We start from the raw sequence: 26,237 nt of genomic DNA on the forward strand, positions 1-26,237 counted from the left end.
AAAAAAAAAAAAATAACAATGGAAATCCTAAAACTTTTCTTAGAGACTAAACGATTTGTATTATTATGATTTGACATTATACACATCTTTCAACATAGCTAAATATATTGAAATATACACAAAATGTTCACACTATATATCAACAGATGAAGTATTCACTCCAGAAAGTAAAATCTACGGAAATGTCACATGGCGACGTCCACAGAAAGTCAACTTGTAAAAATGATCAATCAAAATAAGTTGCAGGCATCTATGTCTAAAAAAATGAATAGTAAGCATGAACTATTGTCAAATGGTTCTAAATATGTAAAGAAATAAAACAAAACATCAGTTATTCAATTTTTACGGATGTGAATTTAAGCATGGATGCAATTTGGTAACTCAGTCGTTCGGAGGTCAGTTCAAACCCATTTTTCTATGATTCAAAATTCAAAATTAAATTGGTGGAACTATATAGTAAATAAGGGTGAGCTTGCATGGTGAATCTTGTTTATTGGTTTTCTTTGCAATTGAATTGATTTTTTTTTTTAAATTCAATTCAGTCACCATTAAATGATACAAATAATTAATTCATTAATTGATTAGCTAAAATAACATGTCAATGTGCTATGGCAGCTAGTCTGTTATTTGAACAAATAATGTTAAATAACAAATTTTTAATAATTTTTTAAAAACATACAACTACTTATAGTCAAATTATGATGAACATGGAGATGTTTTTTCTCCAAAGTGGAAGATTTTCCTCCCTCCCCCCCAGGTCAGAGGAAGATTCCCAGATTTTAAAAAAGATATTGGGGGCCTCTTAATTAATAAGATTAGTATATCATGAAGGTATGTGACGATACTTTTATTTAGATACTAAAATATTATTTAATGACACTTTTACATTAATATTTTTGACTTTTTACCTTTTTCAATAATGAATTGTCTGTGTGAGTTTCTATAACTTTCTAGACAATTTGCTGTTGACGCTAAAAAGTACTAAAATTAAATTGCTTTCTGAAAAAAATGTATTGCACAAATCTGTAAAATTATAAGAATATTAACATTTGCCAATGTTGTTAAAGTGAAAAATAATTTACTGGTAAAGATAATCTTAGACATCAACTTTATAAATAAGAAAATCAGATATTGTAAAAAATTATTATTCTGTTCATTGGCAAGGAAATGTTCTCTTAAAATTGTAATTAAAAGCTATATAAAGAGATTTGTCTTTAGTAATCCCTCAATAAATGGCCATAACTCGTATATGGTAAATATTTAATCCTCTGTAATAGAACTTAATCTGTATTATGTAATCCATGACTCTATGATGCTAACTAGAGATTGTTCAAAGTAAGATTGCAGCTTAGTTTGAAATAGCAGTTTCATTGAAAAAAAGAAATTATGTTTTCTGGTCTGTATTAAGCAAGGTACAACCAGTCCAGTTTTGATCTCATATTTATTGATAATTAATGTGTCAATTGTAAGAGCAGACTATTTATGTAATTATATTTGCACTGTTGTTATTGCTTTTTCCCACCCAATTATGTATTGATGCCTGTATGGATATAATTAGTTGCTATACAATTCACTATTACCGTAAAAATAAATATTGGTAATTATTACCTGAAAAATATATTATTTTGCAAGAAATTTATTACGGGTACTATGAAAATGTAACTGTATATAGTAATTAGATAAAGGTGCTTGCTTGGATAAAAATTAACCTAATTTTTAGGAAAATAACCTTTCATGGCAACATTGTTGTGTAAAAAAAGGTATTTTTGTATATCAGTGTGAGACAACAATCAGAAGAGAACATGATCTTAAGGTCAACATTTAGTCTTCAACGTCAGACAAGTGTCTATCCATTATGAGGGTCTGGTTTAGTTTTTAGCTATAAATAAAAAAGATGTGTTGCATGTGTCAAATAGACAGCTACTGAACAACACAATCAAAGCAAACCAACAAACATCTAGAGGTCAACTAACTATTTTAGTAATCAACCCTCAAACTTTTTCAAAACAATCATTGGAATAACAAAAAATTGTGAGAAAAGGTACTTAACGTAATCGTATTGGTACTACAAATAACAAAAACAACAACAAATAAAACAATACTAGTACCTTATCAAAGCATGCTTAGGATAACTGAAAACTGGCGGGGTTCAGAACACCAAAGGGAGTTAACTATTAAAAAATCAGCTGAATGTTTTAATCACATTACTATAAGTAAAGAGAAATCAAGATTCTCAAAGATCAAAATTAGTGATTGTCAAAAGGCTATATATCCAATGAAATTTTTCCTGTAAATTGTGTAGTTCAAATCTAGAATTTTTTTTTTTTAGTCAACAGTTCAAAGTAAATATTTTGTCAAAATTTATGAAAATTAAATGGGCCAAATCTATTTTAGTGTTGGGTACCCCCTTAAAGTTCTTAATCTTGTGATTTTGAAAACATAGTTTCTTACACTAAAAGACATTAACCATTATCCTTGTCATCAGCAAGTGGTAATCATGAGGCTTTGAGTTCAGTTTATTTGTAATTCTGTAATTGTTGAAAGTATGCCAAAAGATTGTTCCAGAATTTAACATATTTTTATTTTTATTTTTTGCAGAGATCATCAGATGACAAACTGCCAGCCAGTACATTAGCCCAGGCAACAGCCAGTGTGGCCCTCAGTCAAATTGTACCTATATTGATATCTAATGATTCCTCAAGAATTTTGCCATGTATCAGATTGTTGTTGTCAAGGTTACCAGGAACAAGAGAAGAATCACCAGTTTTACAGTTTCATGCAGGACTTGGACTTGGAATGTTCTTGGCTAGAATATTTGAGGAACATTTCTCTGATGTTTGTGGTTCACAGGTAGATCTTTCTTTTTGGGAATATTGATTGCCAGGATATTTTAAAACACTTTTCTTTTTTGGCTGTCTTATCTCAATTAAGTATTAATGTCAAATTCCAATTGTATAGTGGATAAAATATAACTTGAAGTTCCAAGGTATTACATGATGGATGTTTATGATGGAATATTTGAGGACAGTTTCTAATATATGTATTTAGGTCTAGGAAAATGGAAAATGAAATACTAAATTCAAAGATATTTTCAAGCCATCATAATTGTTCCCTTAATCACAAAAATATTAGTTTACCATACATATACTTTTAACATGTTCTTTTACTGCCAAACAAACACAGTAATATTATCTTTTAATAAAAGAAAATGAAGGCTATACAACAATGAGACGGCAACCAAATAAGACAAAGAATCAAAATAAAATGTAAAGGGCATCTTTAATGATAAAAAAGAGTGTAAAAACATTTTGAATAAATTAAATGAAAAAATCTGCCAACAACGTCAAATTCTCAAAATAACAAAAAAACGTTGTAGTAAGCTTTCTTAATAAGGCTTAGTCAAGCTAAAGAGGTCTGTTTAGTGGAAAACTGTCCAATATGATGGATGTCAGAGCCCTGTTATTTTACACGTGAGAAAAAATTATTTTGGAAAAATAAGAAAATTTTGAAAAATTGCAGGCAATTTACAAATCATTTCCAGTAAGGAGCTCTTAAGATTATAACTTATGTGTTTATGGATTATAAGGCAAATATTGTTAAACCATAAATAATCTGTTACAAATTATGCCTCAAGTGAGTTATGTTTTTCACAGTTAATTTTGTAATCAATATTAGGCTAGGCTAGACAGTGACCTTCAATTTTTTAGCAGAAAACTGATTATTATTAGTCTTATGGAAATGCGTGGGAAAGAAATTAGGTTTTCATGTTGATAAGTGGGAGCGTAATTTGTGATGTCAATTATTAGACTCATTGTCAACATACAGAGAAATCTTAGTTTTGCACCAAAACACATTATTTTAAGTTTCCATTGTTAATTAAATTTATGCTGTGAAATTTCTTTGAAATCTATTTACAAAATTCATACATTCATGCCATTTTTGACAAAATTAGGTTGAAATTTACAATTGAATTAAAATTGCATTGTGATTTTCATTTCAAGGATATATGTAATATGAAATTAGTTCTAAAAATTGAATGAATTTCAGAGTTTGAAATGTGACTATATAAGCATGATGAATATGGTATAAATAGAGTAAATGGGTATTAAATGTAGGTTTTTCTTATATAACTAGGCCATTCCTCTCAAACTTTGAAGTATTATTTCACATATAGCTTTAGTATGTGATTAATTGATTGACGGATGTTGAGTGTCCAGCTGCAAATCTTTCATTCATAATCAGTACTATTACATGCTTATTTTATATGATCAAACCTTCTTTGCACAAGACTTACAGGGGCAGAGACAGAGACAGAGGAAAGGGGGCGTAATTGTGGAAAATGGTATTTCTTTTGCTAAATATTGATATTTTTACTGATGATAGGGGGAACATAGTCATCATACACCCTCTATGCCCTTGGAAACACAGCTGACTTTCACAGTGCATTGGATTTTTATAGTGTTAGCATACAGCAGCAGGAAGCCATGTCATTATTATTTCTTATTAAGCAACAGAGAAAAGAGAATAAAACCCACTACCTAGTACTCAAGGGGAGCAATCTATCAAGCGAACATGGAGGTCTTTCATATTCAAAAGGTCAAATCAGCACTTTTGTACCATCTCCTCAGTTTTGTTTAATCTGTTTAAAAAAAAATTGTAAATAATGCTAATGCTATGTCAAACAAGAAACTGTACTCATCACTGTCCCATTTCAGGGTATGGTAGAGATCTGGAAGACACTTGACAGTTTTGAAGAATGTTGTTTTTCAACAAAAGACAATAGGTAAGAACAAACAACCAATCAATATGTAATAGGAAAAGGGATCTGGAATGGATTCATGACAAAAAAAAACCAAACACACATAGCAAACATCAAAGAAAAGGAACAACACTTTATTGCAGTTCTTCATCTTAAAGTCAACGTTAAGCAAAATCCCTATTTAGTTCAAGATACCCATATAGCACTTGTTTTTGCAGAATTTACATGCTGTATATGGGCAGAAAAATCTAACAAATATAGCATTATTTGCCTGATAATTTCATTGCAAGATTCAGAAACAATACAAACATTAAATATTTTTTCACCTGCAAGTGAATATAATAAAGGGTATTTTTAAAGAAAAAGTACACTAAGCCAGTTTTCACCGATATTTTTCAAAATAAGGGGTGGACAATTATTGTATATAATCTGAACTGTTACAATGCCTATCTAAAAAATATGATGGTAATTTTACCATAATTTCTCATGCAATGTATTATACTTTAGACAAGGATGTTTGCTAGGACTAGCTATGGCTATAAGTGCCATGTGTGAGGAAGGGAAGACCGAAGCCAGAGCACACGTCTCCTTAGTGTTTGACAAACTGTCTGGACAACTTGAAGCTTCAAAGGAGAAAGATATAGCTTATCAGGTAGGCAAACTATGACCCATTATTAAGGTACACCTGCCTTCACTTTATTGCCTGAAAAAGATCTAAATTAATGCTGAAATCCAAAATATTTTTTTTATTGATACAAAGGAAACATCCAAAACTTGTAAATTGTAGAAATAAAAGACAGCAACATGGCAAAAAATTACAGAAATACAAACAAATCCACAGCACACCCCGTACAAAACTAAAAACTGAGCAACATGAACTCTGGGATGAACTCAGGTGCTCTGGAAGGGTAAGCAGTTTCTGCTCCACAGGTGGCACCCATCGTGTTTGTCATGCAAGTACAAATTCGGTGACAAGTAATGTCTTATGTCCAATGAAAAAATATTATCATTAAAAGGACAAATAAGGACAGAAAAAAATCAGGGTTTCTGCACTAAATACTAACAGCAATATGAAAATAAAGAGATGTGGTATCATTGCCTATTACACAACTGTCTACCAGTGACCAAAAGACAAGGATGTTAACAATAGATCACCATACAGCCTTCAACAATGAGCAAAATCTATACTGTATAGTAAAAGTCCCTGGCATGACAAACTCAAAAGAGAAAACTTACAGCCTGATTAATGCTAAAAACTATAAACAAGAAAAAAATATGACGGACAGCAACAAACGACAACTACTGAAATACAAGCATCCGATAGGGACAGGCTTATCTAGAATGATGTGAGGTTAAACTTGTTTGTGAGCACTCAACCCTGCCCCAACCAGGAACAGTAGTGTAACAGCACAACACAAGAACAAACCACAATAATTGCATTAAAAAAAGAAGAAAGAATTCATAAAGGGAAGTTGATGATGGTTTTAATTTTACCATCTATAAAGGAAAAAATATATATATTAGAATCAAAAGATCATAAATATTTATTTTATATATTATGTAGGCTTTGTCTGTATGCTTGGCATGTGTATCTGGTGCAGCCTTCAGCAGTAATATCATATCACCAGACCAGGTCAACAAGGTTATTGATAGCTTTGTCAAGGTCAACACAGATAATCCTCAGGTATGTTACCATGATTAACTCATTGATAGATTTGTTAAATTATGTTTCCATAACAATGGAGGTCATTGTTAATTTCAAGGTAATCTTAGCACACAAAATCAGCATGAATTTTTTCACTATGCCAGTAGGACAAAGCTATTTGAGCAAGTCAATTTAAGAAATCCTTAGAAATTTTATCACTAATACAAGAAGGTCTTTTTTATTACTAATGCAAGAAGGTCTTTTATAGCTTTTTGAAGACTAGAATAGAACATTATCAAACATATAAGATCATATTTGACATTCTTGTCAAAATTTGAAGTTAAATTCTTATTTAAGATAAGTCAGGAGTCCATTATCTTAGTAATGGCTTCTTGTAATGGTCATACATTGTAGTCTAGTCTGTCTACAGATTCAATCTAAACAAATTGCAACAGAAAAGATTTTTTGAATATCATATGAGATTATTATAGCACATTAACATTAAAAAAGTCTAACAAAATCGTACGGTCGGAAATCGGTGAAAATTGAAAATAAAAATAACGGTGATGTGCCTACCGATTCATGTCAGAAATGGTCCGCCATATCGACAAGGGGAGAAGACTCTTACATATGTCAATTTATAGAAACCTACTGAGTAGATGATATCACTGAAAGAATCGCTAACATAAATTTATGTTATTATACAAATATGCTGGTAAGTGTTTTTTTAACATACCCTAATGTTTTATGTGTATTTATATATTCGGAAATGCGTCTAGAAATGAATTAGACGTACAAAAGTTCTTGACGCAGGTCAAACGACAAAGATCGCTATATTTTTGTTTATTTCAAAGAAAATAAATACAATCAACTACCTTTACGTAAAATCAACTAAATTTAAACTAAAGAAGTCCAAAATATAGCAATAAAAATAATTTAAAGTAACATAGTAAGACTCGTCCCTAACGAAAACAAAAAAGTATGGAACGCCAAATTAACAAAAATGGATAGTCATAATTACAATTTCGTCGATTTTGCACTTATTACTATAGCCAAAGCCTTTATTCTTAACTAATATTGCATTTTCTTCATATAACTAATTGTAAATAATTATTTTCTTCCTTTTTTAATGAATTATTGCCGAAAATAAACTATTTTGTAACTTTATTTCAGCTATCACTTGAAGTGACCTATGTTCGATTCAGCGTCATTATTTTATTGGAGCTAACCACAGTCACTGTGCTAATTGTTTAGCGCAAGGAACATTTCTATATCAGGTACTATATTATATTATTCTGAATTTCTTATTTCCATGAAAATAATTTATCACAATGGAGTCAAAAATATTTGATTGCGTATCTTGCTCTATCAATAAGTCAATTCAAAATGAATGGTTAACAAACAAATGTACGAAATATGCTACAGTAAAACACAATCGAAAGTTTTCAAGTAGGGAAAACATCGAACATAGTATACTTTTAAATGCTTTATGATAAATATTGTGCTTAGTTCAAGCTGCTCGTTTCTGTGTGTACTTTGTATATTTTGTCTTGTTTGTTTTTATGTCCTTTTTCGTTTTCTCGGACGCGATTTAAGCCCATTGATTCAACCTCTCTTGTCATCTTTTTTGACACTTCGGTATTCTCGCTTTTCAAATAATTCATTATCTTCAGTAGTGTTAGAATTCCTAAGAAATTGAGAAATGGACAAATGAATTACAGTGTATAGACACACTAAAAAAGAAACATCACACGAACAAGAAAACATTATTATTTAGAGTCAACGTTGTTAATTCTTCTTGTTCCGAATAATATTATAATGTGTATTGATATGTTATATGACATATAATGATTAAAGTATGCATCAACAAATAATGTGTGTTCTTACTCTTTTCAGCTACAACTATACCATGGAGAAATGCATTGTGTGCCTAAAAGATGACCAACCAACAACGCTGATCAAATTGCGACAAAAAGGTTGTCTTGGAATCATCAGAGCTAGCCAGGAAAGAGGAGACTGTTTGTCCGCATTAGAGGGTAATTTTGTCCATCAACTCTGCAGGAAAACATATACCAATCCAAATGATATAAAGAAATACAAAAAAGAAAAACTTGTTCTACGAGAAACAAATACAAACACTCCAAAATTACGATCAAAGTCCCATTTTGATTTTAAACATCATTGTTTATTCTGTGGAAATGAAGCAACAGACTCCAAGAAAAAAGACAAAAATGTATTTCCAGTTCGTACTGATGATTTTGAGAGTAGCATACAAGATGCTTGTGATCTTCGAAATGATGATTGGGCAGCCGAGGTTCGCGGAAGACTTGAGAGCGTGAGCGACCTCCATGCAGCGGATGCTGTTTATCACCAGGCATGTAGTGTAAACTTCCGCACGTGCAAAAATATTCCTGTATTTCGTTCTCCCATATCACCGGACGCAAAGCCTGAAAACAAAAGAGGAAGGCCAGCTTTGCAAGAAGACGGCTTCTACAAAATAGTCGACTTCCTTTAACATCATGACGACGAACAGATTTCGATATCAGATCTTGTTGAAAAAATGGACGAGATGTGTGATGGGAATGCTTATAGCCAGATATATTTGAAGAAAAGACTGAAGCAACATTTTGGAGACGAAATCATTATTACCGATATACCAGGTAAAAAAAGTGTTGTAACTCTACGAGAAACCGTGAGTTGCATTCTTCAGGACTATTACCAGAGGCCAAGTAATCTAAATCCAGATGACGAAAAGAGAGCTTTGATCAAAGCAGCTGCCAAACTGATAAAAAGCGACATCCGATCTGTAGATACCACAAAGTCTATTTATCCAACTCCAGCCAACATTGCATCAGTTGATACAAATTTATCATACTTACCCGAAAGCCTGCTGTTATTCCTTTCTACTATATTTTCTGAGAAGGACCCATTAGTGAAAATAGCTTCCATAGGACAAGCAGTAATGCAAGCTTCACGACCTCGAGCACTTATTACACCGCTTCAACTCGGTCTAGGAGTACAAGTGCATCACAACTTCGCTTCACGATTTCTTGTGTCCACATTGAACAGCTTAGGATTTTGTTCGTCATACTATGAAGTCCAGAAGTTTGAATCAAGTGCTGCAGCTGTACAAGGAGTTGACCTTCCAGGCGATGTAAGCAACAGCTTTGTACAATTTGTAGCAGATAACGTTGACCACAACACAAGAACGATAGACGGCCTCAACACTTTTCATGGCATGGGCATAATAGCTGGAATTACGCCCGGTACGAAGAGAACACAACCCATTCCTAGAATAGCTTTTTCTACTGATGAAATAAAAGCATTAGCAAAGATAGAGATAAAATATTACAAACCTCAATCAGATCGCATGGCTGAATTAAGTTATGCTGAGTTGAAAAACTTAAACACACTGGATAAGACTTTTCGTCTTGATCTGCTGTCGGTTATTGTTTGGCCTTTCAAGTATCCAATACCAATGTGGTCTGGCTTCATGCAGATGGTTCAGACAGGAGACTACCCAGGAAAATCATCGGTTTCATTCCTGCCTATGATAGATTTAAATGCTTCGGACATGACCTGTATTTATTCCACATTGAACTTCGTCGCCAAACAAGCAAAGCGTTATGACATAACAGCAATCTTGACTTTTGATCAACCTCTGTATTGGAAAGCCTTCTCAATTTTTGAAAACGAAAATCCAGGAAGCACCTTGAAGTCTATGGTTTTACGATTAGGACCATTCCACACAGAGATGAGCTTCCTCGGCTCAATAGGGAATCTTATGAGTAATACTGGTTTGAAAGAGATGTTAGAACTCATATACGCTCCGAATGCCGTCACGCATATCCTTAGCGGAAAAGCTGTAGCTAGAGCTTTTAGAGGTCACATGTTGGTGGATACAGCACTGTATTGTTTGTTGATTGCAGAGATATTCAATATTGACGTATCTAAACTTTTGGAAGAACCCAATTCAACCCTTGAAACAACTGAAATGAAGGAAATTGATGAATTATATTCCCAATTATCCTCTGGAGAGCTGTCAGCTTTAGAAGCGGGTGAATCGGACGTCTTGAAAAACCTAGAAACAACGGTCCGGAGAAAAACTGAAATCTTAAAGCAAAGTCGTACAGCAAAGTTGTGGCTGCAATATTCAGAAATGCTTCAGGTTTTAAGACAATTTATCAAAGCAGAGAGAACCGGTAACTGGCCTCTTCATTTGCAAAGCATCCAAGCAATGTTGCCCTTTTTGGCTGCATCTGGACATAATCTGTACACGAAAACAGCATACGTTTACTTAATGACAATGCAATCTTTAGACAAAGAACATTCTGATGTGTATGCTAATTTTATCAATGGGAATCATGTCATAAGACGCAGCAATAGGTACTGGGCTGGAATATCTTCAGATTTATTTATAGAACAAGTCCTAATGAGAAGTGTGAAAACAGCGGGTGGATTGACGAGAGGTCGAGGAATGACCGAAAGCCAGCGTTCCCTTTGGCTTATGTCCATGCCAGCATGTGCTGAGATTAATCAAGCTATGCAGGATTTGTCCGGGGTAGGATACTTTTCTAGTGAACAACACAAAGACGAAACACATGCAAGACAAAAAAAGGACACTAACGACATTCAAACTCTTCTCACGTTCTTGAAAAGTCGGAATCCATTCATTGATTCAGAGGTAGACCGTTCACCACGAAACATTGAGACAGGAGTAGTAGCTGATAAAACCGTGAATGTAGATGATGCCAAAAAGGTTGGGACTTCCATTCTACAAGAACTAGTAGGAAAGAATATAGCTGATCACACGTTTAGGAGAAAGAAACAAGCCATTACGCTTGGAAACAAAGTTCAGGCAAAACTTGACAGCGAACCTATCAGAATAGATTCACAGCTCCTTTTTCAGAGATGCACCACTGCTGCGCATGGTATTTTCGAAGATATTTCAGAGATATTTCAATTTGAATTATGCGGAGTTCCTTCATCAATATTTGAAACCACGGGCCTTCCAAGAGAACCCCAAAAATCAACCCTTGCCGAATATATGTGGAATTTGATTGAACTTAAACCAAAAGCACCAACAGAAACCCACTTTGTACTTGATGGTGGTTCTAATATACACCGTTTACCATGGACAAAAGGAGCTACAGTTGACACCATATGTATGACTTACGTCAATTATGTTAGCAATCACTATAAAGATGCAACTGTTGTGTTTGACGGATATCCATCAGTTCCAACTACAAAAGATGTAACTCATTTCAGACGTACTAAAGGAATCATATCTCCAAAAGTCAATTTTAACAATGACACACCAATTAAAACAAAAAAAGATGAATTTCTTTCAAATTCAGAAAATAAACAGCACTTTATCAATACCCTTGGAGAAAAACTTAAGGACGGACATGTTCAAGTTATCCATGCAGAAGACGATGCCGATCTAAAGATTGTGCTTACAGCAATAGAAAAGTCGGCACAACATACAACTACCGTCATAGGAGAAGACACTGACCTACTCATACTGCTCTGTTATCATTCAAAAGATACTATAAACAAGATTTCTTTCAAATCAGAAGCCAAGCAAAACACTCACGAAATAAAGATTTGGGACATAACAGAGACAAGGAGAAAAATTGGACCACTTGTTTGCAATATTTTGCCATTCATTCACGCCTTTAGCGGATGCGACACAACATCTCGAATTTTTGGTCAAGGCAAGGGCACGGTTTTCAAGAAAATTAGTACTAACATTAAATTACAAGATCATGCAGCTGTCTTTTGCCAGGAGTCTAATGTCGAGAGCCTTCATAATGCAGGAGAACAAATCTTTGTTGCATTATATGGAGGGTTACAAGATGTTGAAACATTAGATATGCTGCGCTACAGAATATTCGCCTCCAAAGTTTGCGTTGGAAATATATATGTACAAGTGCACACCCTCCCACCAACATCTGACGCTGCTAAGCTACATTGCATGAGAGTTTATCATCAAACTCAAGTTTGGATTGGGAAAGGTGATAAATTAGATCCAAAGGACTGGGGTTGGCATGTTGAGGACAATAAATTGCTTCCTTCCAATTAGAAAAATACTACCACCGGCTCCCGAAAAGCTTCTTAGGATAATCAGATGTAATTGCAAATTGAACTGTGACACAAAACGATGCTCCTGTCGTAAACACGGAATAGACTGTTCCCCAGCATGTGGGGAATGTCGGGGAATGAATTGTTCAAATACAAGTAACATTACAGAAGCCGATGAACTTGACGACATGTGAAGGCATCAATATGCATGTACATTGCAGAGACATATAACTATACATTAAGAAGACTTATATCAAAATTGTCTGTTTTTTGTTAAATTAAAACAAAATCAAATATTTTCAAAGATAAATTTTTCAGAAATTATATTTATCATCCTAATACTTTTAGGTGAAAACAAAAGTAACCAAGTAAAAATCAAAGTAATCAATTATTGAACAGTTTAGGCCATTTATTGTATTAATTCAATGAATGTTATAACAAATCTAACATTAATACATTTTTTGTAGAAATTTATTTCATTTTTTTTTGGGAGAGGGGGGGGGGGGGGGTAATTTTGGACTAATTTCGTTGATAGATAAATAGATTTTCCTTAAAACAACCGTTTGCTTTCTTTTTTCACTTCTTAAATAATTGTAAATAATTGTGTTAAATGTTGTCCTTCAAAGCTGCCTTCAAAATAAAACGTTTGAAAACAGCCATATATGAATCTCAAATATATGGGTTTTTTTTTGCAATTTTTTGTGATTTTATCATTAAAAGGGATAATTTTACCAATAAATTCTAACTCTGGATTGTAAATTTTACATCGGAAATGTTCTTTGTAGTTGTTTTTGTCATCTGAATTCGTTTTTGACATTTGATTGGCTAACATAGTGCCATAATTTCGATTTTCAAAATTTTTTCACAATTTCATCGATTTTTGGTTAAAATCAATGTTTTTAGCCCAAAATGGTGATTTCCGATCGTACGATTTTTCTAGACTTTTCATATATGATTGTGTCATGCTTTGGTATTGTAAAACCGTTGAAACCATTTCTGTTGCAATTTGTTTAGATTTATGCAATATTTGCCGTAGACAGACTAGACTATTGATCAATGATGAAACTGTCAAGTTTACTGATTCTTTATCAATGAAATGTTTTTTAAGACTGCATGAATTGTGAAACAACAAATGCAGTATTAACATACATAAGAGTAGACACATTTCTAAAATAAGATAGCCTTTAAAAAATTTCATTGAAAATTAAGAATGAAATACTTTTATTGCCAACCAAATGAAACTTTTCCACAGATTCATCTATTGTTCAATATAAACTTTTGTCAGTTCTATTGTCCCATTGAATAAATACAGTATAGCTATTGTTCTCTGTGTAGTTTTTCACTGGGACCTTTAAATTTCTTCTAAGATAACTATCACTCATTGATTATTTTACCTGAGTAAAAAAAATTATAGCTATTGTATTTATTCAATGGGACAATAGAACTGACAAAAGTTTAAATAGATTGAACAATAAGAGATGAATCTGTTGAAAAGTTTCATTTGGTTCGCAATAAAAGTAAGGATTATTTACATACCGCTACTAGGTTAAATTTTCCAAAACATTTTGCAACAATATTGCATTATTAACAAAAGTAGAATAATATACTGTAGATTCATAAAATTTTGCATGAATTTATTATTGCAATCGTTAAATCATCAATAAAATGCAAGATCAGACAGATATTGCAATATCAGGAAATGTTAAATACAAATAATGCTAAAAAAAAAAATATGATATATGAGTTTTAATTTTTGTGAACCTATCCAGTCACAATTTTTTACAATGATAAAATCATTGCAAAAATATCTGAATTAACAGTTCTAAACAGTATGTTGTTCATGTTGTGTTGCTGTCACAATAATAATACATCTTTCTCTCTTCTGATTCATCTGTCTTTCCATTTATACAGATAACAGGAGTAAGTCTGGCCCTAGGAATGCTGTGTTATAGTATCAGTAAAACAGGACATCCTACTATCGGTGAAGTGAAGATCTTATTGTACGGAAAATGGATGGCTACTTTGAAGAAAATGGTAACCAAGAAATTAACTTCTGTTTGTTTGTTCTGACAGTGTTAAATTTCCATCAATCAATCAATATGCTAGAATTTTATCATTTCTCTTGGCCATTCAGAGCTTTGATATATGTATGTAGCCTTGTTTATTGAAGGGGTTGCCCTACATCTATATTCCTTTAAAAAAATTTCACATCAACTATTCCATAAATGTTTGGAAATCTTTTATATTCCTAAAATATTTGAAGGAATCACTAAAAAAAATTGAAAATATTGCTTATCCCAAAAACAAAACAGATAACAAATATGGCATAAACTGAAAATGGAAATAAGGTAAGCAGAGGAATGAAATACAAAAATAAATAACTGGTCAAATGTAAAACTATTAAACTGTGTAACATAAACTCTTGACTTGATAGGTGGACACTTTTTCGCTTAAAGATGTTATATCCTCACTTAGTCTGGACATTTTTATTCCCTGTTTACTTAATATCCCTTAGCAAAGACCTTTCAGGTAAAAATATTGAGCCAAAATTGTTCTGGTTTTTATCTTAATTCTTTTTTAGGTTTTTATACACCCTTTTTAAAAGTGGAGGCTTTATTACAATCACCTTGTCTGTATATCGATCAGTCTTTCATAAGCAAAAACCTTTCATGTGAAATTATTGAGCCAACATTGTTCTGGTTTTTATTTTTATTCTTTTGGGCTTCTATACCCCACTACAAAAGTGTGGGTTATATTGCTGTCACCTTGTCTGTCTATCAGTCTTTCTATTCGTCCACACCCTTTTCTCTGGAACTGCTAAATAGAACAATTTCATTTTTGGTCAGCAGCTTAACAGTGATGAGTTGTAACTGTCAGACACCTTCTTTCTTTTTCTCCAATACCTTAGATATTTCAATGAACTTAAAATTTGTCTTTCACACATTTCTTCAGTACTACTGATCAAACTGACTTCATATTTGGTCATTTCTCTCCCCCAGATGGTTATGTACCCAACATGTCAAATCATTGTTAGATCACCCGTAAGGTGAGTTGCTATTGTATAATCAGTTTGCCAATGATGAGTTTTTACTTGGAAGACTTCTACTTCCTGTTTGTTGCTACTTTGAATTTTTCAACATTTTGAATGAAAACAAATATTTTCGTCACACTTTTCTCAAAAACTACACTGAACAGAATGACTTTATATTTAATCAGCAGGTTGACAGGGATGAGATGTAACTAACACCTAGTTCCTGTTTTCTTATACATTTTGTACTTCAATTAAATAGTAAGGAAATACTAAACATGACAACTTGTGTATTCTTGTTTAAATTTAGCAGTTTTGACCTTTTACAGGTTGTTGAATGTATCTTTGAACAGTTCTTCATTATTGTACATAAGATGAATGGCTTTCCAAAGTGTCAGCCATTTTGATTTTGGTACTGTCTGCAAATTAATTTGGTTGTTCACTTCATCACATACAAGGTCCTTGTAACTGTGTATTTTAGTCCTTAGAAGCCTTCTAGTGATATTTATTTTTAAATTTGCTTTATTTGCACTTAAGTATGCAACTAGTAAAACCATTCATGTGCTCAAAACATTTGTCATTAGCCTCCAAAAACCTTGTTTACTTAAGTTCAAAGCAAAACATCATATGAGACCTGACAGTAGAGCTATTAGAGATAAGAGCTTGTAATGTCTTTTAATGAGATATGAGTGACATCTAAAGTGTAGTCTTAGGTTTTAAAACTGTTTTTTTTAATCTACAAATAAATTATATCAAAATAAGGTTAAAAAAATCATTTAAGGGCAAATGCACTCAAGACAAAGTAAATGAAACATGTCACTAGCCTCCAAAAACCTTGGCAAAAATTTATAGAAAATAAATTTTAACTGGAAATAAATTTCAAGATTTATTTCTTACTTAGCCATTGGATAAAATTTATTGTCAACAAATTTGAAAGCTTTTAAGATTAAGTAGATATTTATTAAATTGAAAAAATCTTAAGCAAGTGTCAAGTTTTCCTAGACCAGTAATTTAGAAATGATTTTTTTTTGACAGGATGAAGATTCCATGGTGACTTTGGCTTGTTTAAATGGTTTGATTGCTTTGGTTGGATCTGAAAGAACTTTGATTCCAGTGAGTGAAGACTGTAATATTACTGTGGATTCACTTATTTTCGTGGGTACCGATTTTTGTGGATGAAGGAAAACTTACATATTCGTGGATATTTAATTTCGTGGTTTTGCCGAAGTTTGCATACAAGCCTATAGGAAATTTGTCATTCGTTGAACATTTAATTTCGTGGTTCACCTTTACCCACGAAATCTACGAAAATTGGTATCCAACGAATAATAATGAATCCACAGTATATAGATATGAATTTATTTGAGTAAAGTTTTTTTTTATGAAAATGAACAAAAGCATTGATGAAATTTTACATTAGCAGAATTCAAAGGTTTTTTAAAGGGGTGACAAATCTGATGGGTTAAAGGGGACAACTCTTTAAATCATTTGTAACATTCACTTTCATCAATGCTTTTTAAGAGTTCATGTGACATAGAATTAAAATAGTTGTACTACTTTGAATCTTAGAATATATCTATGTTAGTCCTTGACACAAATGTACCACACGGGTGGAAAAGAGTGGCAGTCATTTTGGGAGATATGTCACTTAAAGTGTGTCTACTTCCAAAAGTAGATAAAAAAATATAACTCATAAGAATAAAGATGGCACAAAACAGATGTACTGGAAAGTTTTTTTCATTTACCAAAAATTCATACATTCAAACACAATGGTGGATCTAAAACTTATTAATAATGAAATATAAATAGATAAGGGCTTAGATTTTTTTTTTCCTTTTACCTGATCACCTGTTGTATTTGTGATATAGAAAGAACTTCAATTATAGAGATTGAAAGATATGCTGTGATTTTTCATGAGAAAATGTGTTTTGATTGAGATTGTTCTGGTCATGGTTTCTATACAGAATCAAAGTTTTTTTTCTGTTAGTGTCAATCATAAATGTTGCCATGGATACCATTAACAAGATAATCTTATGTTCAGGTACAAAGTAATACTTCCATGTTAGGTGGGGATGTAAATGTAGATGTAATTATCAAACATGCCATGGACACTGTTTTAAAGGGAGATAACTTTGGAATACAGAGTAACTGTTCTTGGATGTTAGGACATCTGTATTTGTCTGCCTGTGCTGTAGCTGAGACCAGGGCAAGTGGTAAGTCTTGACGGTCATACATATATAGTTTTTTATAAAGCAAAAGTGAACAGATTCAGTTCATACTGTTTTTTGGTAATGGCACTTTGTCTGCATCTTAACAGGTTTTCAGGTACAAATGTGAATTGTTACCATTAATATTAGCAATGTTGACATTAACAACAACATGACATTAACAGATATTAATGTGAAATCATACTAAATTTGGCACAAAATTTTTTTAAGATTTTCACTTCTAAGTGATTTATCATTTAAAAAAAAAATTATTCACCAAATGGAATTTTCCAACTAGAAGTAGATATTATCTAACAATTTGCAGGTATTGTTGAAAACATCTATCTAGTGGTGTTTCATTTTGTCTGTATGACATTCGGCCATACATGATGATATATAACAGTAAAGGAACAAATATGCAATAGGAGGGGCACAGTTAGTTTCCATTTGAGTACCAATAACTTGACAGTATACTGTAATAATACACCAAAATTAGTAAAAATATAATGATGCAAAAAAAATAATTTGCATTTCTAATAAGTGTATTCTTTGTTAGTTGTATATGTGTGACAGACACACAGAGATTATCAAAAAACCATCCTCTTAATTAAGAAATGTTTTGTTCGATAAGATTATATGGTATTGTCTTATACAGAATAATGAAATCATCAATCAATGGAGAACTGGCCCTCACTGGAATGTAAGCATGCTTGTGAGGAGACCTGATTTTTGAATTGCTGTTGCTTTGGCAAATAAATATCCAATTTTTAAGTCCTGCTCCACTGAATTTGAAATAGTTTTCTTATCAGATGAGTTTTTGATGTGCAATGCATATTTCAAAATGAATTCTACTTTCAAATAAATGCATTAATATGACAGCTTAACAAATTATTTTTTTGTTTTCTTTTACTGCAAGGAATTCTCACCATATAAGTCTTGGTAGTTTTTTCTTTTGTAAATTGAATAAAGAATTTATTGACTCTATAGGGACAAAAATATGAACAGAAATTGATTTTTGTAAACAGTAATTTTCAATAAAAAATTTTAAATGATAACACAAGACATTTAACAATGACAGAAAAAAAATTGACATGTCAAAAAAGAAAATGATTAATAAAAGAAATAGATGTAAATGGAAATATAAATGATAGAATTTTCCTGTTAAATTAATTACAGTATGACAGAAACTGTAAATCAATGTGATTCAAAAATAATTTAATGAAAGCATTCAATAATCTGTCAAAAATGTCAAGGTTGGAGTATTTATTTTATGATTTAAGTAGATCTAAACTATACAAAATTTGTTTCTTTTTACTATCATATGAAAAAGCTTCTCTTTCTTTGAATATTGTTTACATTAGTTGTCAATACCTGATCCAAAAAGATTTTTTTGCTTTCATCATCTGTATTAAGTTTTTTGGGGGATAGAAGAGAGGGAATGTCAATAGTTTTGATTTTTTTAAAAGATAATTTTTTTTCTATATTGTCAAGGTTATTTGAGTTTGTGTCCTTCAGGGCGAAACCATTAACCATATTTTTGTGCCTCCGCCGTAGCGGAGGGGGCATTAAGTTTTACCCTTGTCCGTCCATACGTACCTACCTACCAAAGTTGGTTTGCGTTCTCTAACTTTAGTTTGCATCAAGCAAATATTATTAAACTTATACAAATTGCTTATTACCACAAAATACAGATCAAGTTTGAATTTTGGTGGTGTCACTTTGATCATTCTAGAGTTATGCCCCTTTACATATGGAAAAATTGCTGAATTTTCCGTTTCCGTTCTCTAACTTTAGTTTGCCTCAACCAAATGTTATGAAACTTATACACAATGCTTATTACCACAAAACACAGATCCAGTTTAAATTTTGATGGCGTCACTTCAACGGTTCTAGAGTTATGCTCCTTTGCAAAAGGAAAAATTGCTGAATTTTTCATTTATGTTCTCTAACTTTAGTTTGCCTCTCCAAAATGGTATGAAACTTATACACAATGCTTATTACCACAAAATACAGATCAAGTTGGAATTTTTGTGGTGTCACTATAATCGTTCTAGAGTTATGCCCCTTTACAAATGGAAAAATTGCTGAATTTTTCATTACTGTTCTCTAACTTTAGTGTTCAACCAAATGTTATGAAACTTATACACAATGCTTATTACCACAAAACACAGATCAAGTGTGAATTTTGGTGGCGTCACTTTAATTGTTCAATAGTTATGCCCCTTTACAAATGGAAAAATTGATGAATTTTTCGTTACCGTTCTCTAACTTTAGTTTGTTTCAACCAAATGTTATGAAACTTATACACAATACTTATTACCACAAAATACAGATCAAGTTTGAATTTTGGTGGTGTCACTTCAACCGTTGTAGAGTTATGCCCCTTTACAAATGGAAAAATTGCTGAATTTTTTGTTTCCATTCTCTAACTTAAGTTTGCCTCAACCAAATGTTATGAAACTTATACACAATACTTATTACCACAAAACTCAGATCAATTACAAATTTGGGTAGCATCACTTTTACTGTTCTTCAGTTATGTCCCTTTATAACTTTATATGATATGCAAGCGTGGGCATCATCTGTGTCCCATGGACACATTCCCCATTTATTTTTTAAATCAAGCATCGTCAAAAAATTTAAATCTGAACTTTTTCTATCACCCCCATCTAATTAAAATTAAATTTTTTCACTTGTTCATTTTTTCAATGGTTAGACGCTCCTATGCAGCAAGCAACCTTAAAAAATGAGCAAGTGCAGAGATTTAAGTTTAATTAGATTGCTTACACCCTCAAGGCACTTAGACTGTAAATTAATTTCCTTTCATCTATATTTTCTGACAAAATGTATGATATAATTCAGTGTTTTTTTTTCATATTTTCAATTACAGTACCACCCAATTATTCTTATTTGCCGGAACACAGCTTTGTAAGGGCTCTCACAGACTGTCTTCTGGAAGCTGCTAAAGTTGGTATGTAATTACTATAATATAGATTATATAATGAAGTTCAACAAAGCTAGATGTACTGATAAGAATTTTACATTTTAAGCAGAAGCAGATTTAGAGAGACATAAGGGGCATGCAGCCATGAAAAATTTAAAACCATGCTTTCATTAAAAATTTAGTAAATGATATAGAATTTATAAAGGGGTTGTGGGGACAATTTATAATCTGACTCTTACATAAGAAACAACAGCTATTCAGTTTGACGTTTTACTTGTGACTAACAAAACCTAAGGTGACCTTGGATACAACAGTAATTTGCTATCGCTGTCTTCAGCTGTATCGAATCTGAAAAAATTACCGAAAACTGTGTATAACACATCACAGTACTGCAATGTCTCCTTCATAAATATCAGATTTCTCACTGTAAATTATGAAATTACTGTAAACCAACTAATTTTCGCGAGCGATTTATTTTCGCGACTTTCGCGAGTAGAAAAATAACGCGAATTTAAATCGACGCAAACATTTTAAACTTGGATCTTTCCTTATTTAACTACATCAAGTGAATATGAAAATTGCGAAATCAAATCGCCAAGAAGTGGACTAGAAAGGGCTAAACGCGAAATAAAGTATCTGTGAAAATAAGTTGGTTTACAGTACATGGAAACCTTTAAACAGCAAACCACAATTGCAGAAAGTTATTTGTACATTTACATGCCTTCATCTTTGATGCATTATATGAGACACATAGCTTTTTTTACATGTAAGAATATAATTAATTAAAATGCCTCATGAATCTGAATATAATTTTAAAGTATGTAAGTGACCAGCCCAATTTATACATAACCATAAACTGAGAAAGTGCGTATTTAATTATATCCTTTTTACTTACGTTTCAAATAATGTGAGTGACATATACTGCTTGTAGAACACATATGTATACATTATGGATTGTTAGGTCCTGAGATAATGTCAGTGGCAGTTTTCAGGCAAATTAATATTTATATACATGTATATATAAACTTGCGAATCCAGAAGTGGATTGAAAATATGCCCGTTTCAAGACATATAATCTTGAATCTTATACAAACTTTAAAATGTCATGTTTGAGAATAGTTCTGTTATATTAAGTATAGGAATTGAATGTGTTGAATCATCAAGTTTGAGTTTGAGATACTTGTAAGGTTTAGTTCAAGCTCAAGTTCAAGTTCAAGTTCAAGTTCAAGTTGGACAAATTAGTTTTAGATAACAATGTTTGTTTCTAAGTTTCTAAAAAATCAAAAGTTTAAAATTACAAATAGCAAATCAATCTGAAAATAGTAACAAAATATAATACTGTAATGAAAGAAGTTGGAAGAGGCCCAGTATAATCTAAAACATTCAATAAAATGGAGATTGGAAATGATATTTAAGTAGAATAACAGACAACAAAATAAAACATAAAACCAAAGATCAACCAACAAGAATTCATAAACCCCAAAGTGTGGTGTTTCAAAAAATTAAATGATAATTTTCAATCCAGTATATATTTTTTATAATATTTGTGTTTTAACTTCCTTTTACTGAGTCATTTACTTAAACTATAGATATTTAACTAACCTCAAACTGTGTCTGAAACATAAATAGATCTGGAAAATATAAGTACAAAAAAAACCTGATTGCATCATTAAGAATCATGAAATATAAAAGATAAGAAGATTATGTTGGTTTCAAGTTCAGAGAAGCTATTTAGCAAGAACTCTTTTAGTCTTTTGAAGCCACCAAAGGTTAAAGGGTCTGTATTATAAAGATTATAATTTAGTTTGATAAAGCCAGATGTACTTATCATTGGATTAGTACATGTTGGTCGGGAGAAAATTTTCATTAACACAGGGTTCCATATAAGGGATCTTAAACTTATTACTGATACACTTGATAAATTATTTACCTATAAAGATTCTTATTTTGTCATTTAAATGTTAAAATTGTATATCATTAATAAGTAGAAGGTTTTGTGCCACAAAATTTGGTTTTAACCTACCTCTTACACTAAGCAGGCTTTTAAATTGTTGTTCCACATGGCATGTAATATTTGTAGTGTTTTTACATTGTTTGCCAATATTTTTTGAATTTAGATCTTTGAAATTTCTTTTGAATTTTGTACATCGTTATCAGGATTACTACCAAACTTATACAAGTTATATGTTTGCTTGAAATTTTCATTTCAGTTAGAATTTATTCTTTGAGATATCTAAATATTAGTTTTTGTATTGCAATTAGTTATTACTTAGGTATGGCACAATGTTCAATTGACTTTAACTAAGTTTTACAAGAAAAAAAACTGGTTTCAAGACCTGCTATTTTATAACAGCCTTTAATAGATTTAAAATAAAATTCTCAACTTGCAAGAAAATTGGTTAAGACTTAAAGATTTTGGTTTGTTAAAGTTTCAAACTACCAGTACCATGGGTAAGAAATGCAGCTTTTACTATAGTTTGAAAGCATGGTATAACAATTTAAAAAAGGAAACTAGCCACACTTCTAGGAGTCATATAAGTAAGGATAAACATATAAATATGCAACACTACTTACAAGAAAGTTGAAACTAGGCTTCTTCAAATTCGAAGCTGCTGATTTTGTATAACAAAGGAAAATGTTCAGTAACTGATGGAGAAAGCTTTATTAAATTTGTTTGTAACTACTTTTCTATAAGTCAGAAAGTTTGGAGTGACAGTTTCAAAATTAAACATTAAGAGTGCTCACAAAAAACCCTTCGAAAGTACGTAACAATTGACTTGGCATCTGGATTATGTAAAAGATTATAATTTTATATGTTTCAAGAGGTTTATTGTTGAAGGAAACCTAATAATAGTTGTCAACTGTTATGAAACAAGACAGTTTATCTGCTTTATATAGTTCTTAATTAAGAAAAAAATATTTGTACTCGTTCACGTCAGATTCTTGTGTAAACAATAGAAAGTTTAAAAGAAAGACACATATATGCAGTAAAATTCTTCGATGTTTTAAAATAATCTTGATTTTATTGATACCGGTAAGTGAATTGGATGATACAGTCTGGACTCTTCAGTGCAGAAATGTCAGGTGTACTGTGACTATGATATGTCATTAACATGTGGAAATTGACATATTTGACCTTAAATTGACATTTAAATTAAAGATAGTTTTAGGCAAATTAGATAAAGGCTACACTGCTGTACCAAAAACAGATTGAAATTGGCTTTTGAACATCTAAAGGATGTTATTTAATAGATTTTATTAATATATAACTTTTTTTATTTTTGAAACCAGAGGGCCAAAAATGATCACATTGTACCGTCTGCTTCAGAGAAGTTAGCTAATATTGGCAATCATGCCACATCTTTTTGTTTTTATTTTGAAAGTACATAACAATTAACTTGCCATCTGGATTATGTAAAATATTCTTAACTTAATATGATTTGAGAGATTTATTGTTGAAGGAAAGGAAATAATAGTTGTCATTACTCATTAAATAATCTTCATTTTATTGATAAGTGAACAGGATGATATAATCTGGACCCTTCAGTGCAGAAATGTCAGTTGTACTGTGACTATGATATGTCATGACCATGTTGAAATTGACATATTTGACGTAAAATTGCCAATTAATTAAAAATAGTTTTTGGCAAATTTAACAATATGCTACTACCTTACCAAAAAAAAAAATTACCCATATCAACATCTTTGTATGAGATATCTTGCAGCAAATTATCTTTTTGGATAATTCTGTGTCTCATATCTAAATATAAACTTCAAAACAATGCTAATTTGGCATTTCTAGCAATTTTTCATGAAATAAAAAAACCTGGGAACCCCTAAGTAAGTATCTGACAAATTAAAAAGTCTGACTAGACCAATTTGAAAATAAGGAGATGTGGTAACATATGATTGCCAATGAGACAGCTATCCACCAGAGTACAAATGAAGTGAATTGTCTTTTGAAGATCTAAAGGATGTTATTGAATATGTTTATATATATAACGCTTCAATTTACAAAACCAGAGGGCCAAAAAGTGGTCATATTATACCTTCTGCTTAGAGAAGTTAGCTGCTAAATGTATTCTTCAGACTCCTAAAAGCCAGGTATGTTTTCTCTGATGTATTGGGTAAAATTTATTTATGTTTTTGTTTTAGTTTTTTTTTCCTTTTTGTTCTTACTTTCAGTATGATTCATTGATTAATCGATGATAGCTGTTTGCTTAAAATTCCTTGCTTGGGTTGAAAAAAATTGCATTCATATTCAGGACTAGATCAAGTTATATCAATTTAAAGGATCCAAAAAGTTGGCTAACATGGAGCTATATATAATAATGGCATTAAAAAACAAGGGAGCTTTTTTGGGTAGAGTCAGAACTTAACCAGTATTTAACCTATAAACCTGCCAAAAAGCTGTCAATAATGTTCTTTAACATACAAAAAGAATATCCAATTCTCACACAGTAGATGCTTGCCTTGGATAAATATCCCTTAGACAGGGTTAACTTAAATCTAGAAAAAAGACAAGTTGAAGGTTAACCCTTTCCCTTTCACACCGGTACAGCTTACCGGTGAAGCAAATTTTAAGATATTTTTTTGGCATTTAGTCTTGTTTCATTGTCATTCGCTTACGTACAGATGTGGTTAAGGGCTCAAATTAATCCTCAGAATACCAGCAATGTGATTTAATGTGCATCAAACTTCTGTCAATTCACCTGTTACTGACATGAATTTTTTCTGTAAAAACCATTTTTATTTCTTCAAATTTTAAAGAATATTTTCACAAAGAAGTGCATAGAAAACTGTTCTTTTGAGGGGAATTATGACTTTTTTCAATAACTGTGCAGTGAGTTTTTGAAGAATAGTATTAAAATAATAGTTCTAACTTGTACACTAGTTAAAAATGTAATTTTTAGTGTACCAGTGCAATCACAAACTTGAAATGCGCTAAAAATCCATAGTCATTTCTTAAAGATTTTATTGTAAAAGAGACAAAAACCACAATATATCCTGAAATTTTTAGCAAAGTTGAAATAGATGTAACAAAACATGGTTTCGTAAGTGATGGGGTATGATAAAGTTGAAAACACTTTTGTTTAATTGAAGGAACATGTGTATGTCAATAGAAACATGAGACAGACTAAGGACTGGATTCCTCCTATATTTGCGTAAAATCATGCATTTGGCAACAAAAATATATCATCTTAACACTTTTAAAATTTCTAAAAGAAAACAAGCTGGATGAGGATCTTCTTATGTTTTTTTTTCTCTCACATCTTGAGTAGTAGACTTAAGTACTAAAATTTCAATATATTTCTAAAGATGCCAGTGGTGCAGGGGTATGCTGAACTAACCCACCGCGGAAAGACCGCATGTTCGAATTTCACTGCCGAAGGTGGAAAATTATTTCCTATATTAAATGTAACTTAACTTAACTTTACTTTCAGTTTCAAAAAGAAAACCAACGAACCCCCCCCCATCCCCTTTTCCCCATTTGCTCCATTGGGCTCGGTCAAGGGTGCGCCACATCAAGTTATCATTGGTAATTCAATGAATTTTTCCCTTGTAAAAAC

The 26,237-nt window shown here is 31.7% G+C and overlaps 1 protein-coding gene across 1 annotated transcript in view; it reads left to right on the forward strand.

Moving 5' to 3' along the window:
• LOC127734858 (focadhesin-like) overlaps positions 1-26,237 on the forward strand; it is a 319,452-nt gene that overhangs the window by 275,231 nt on the left and 17,984 nt on the right. The window contains exons 24-31 of the mRNA XM_052244903.1: positions 2,599-2,850; positions 4,716-4,783; positions 5,267-5,411; positions 6,324-6,443; positions 14,400-14,522; positions 16,552-16,629; positions 17,558-17,729; positions 20,614-20,694. Of these exons, the coding sequence (XP_052100863.1) occupies positions 2,599-2,850; positions 4,716-4,783; positions 5,267-5,411; positions 6,324-6,443; positions 14,400-14,522; positions 16,552-16,629; positions 17,558-17,729; positions 20,614-20,694 (1,039 nt within the window). The remainder of the gene's footprint in view (positions 1-2,598; positions 2,851-4,715; positions 4,784-5,266; positions 5,412-6,323; positions 6,444-14,399; positions 14,523-16,551; positions 16,630-17,557; positions 17,730-20,613; positions 20,695-26,237) is intronic.

Source organism: Mytilus californianus, unplaced genomic scaffold, assembly GCF_021869535.1.
Source record: "Mytilus californianus isolate M0D057914Y unplaced genomic scaffold, xbMytCali1.0.p SCAF_3, whole genome shotgun sequence".
Classification (NCBI taxonomy): Eukaryota; Metazoa; Mollusca; class Bivalvia; order Mytilida; family Mytilidae; genus Mytilus; species Mytilus californianus.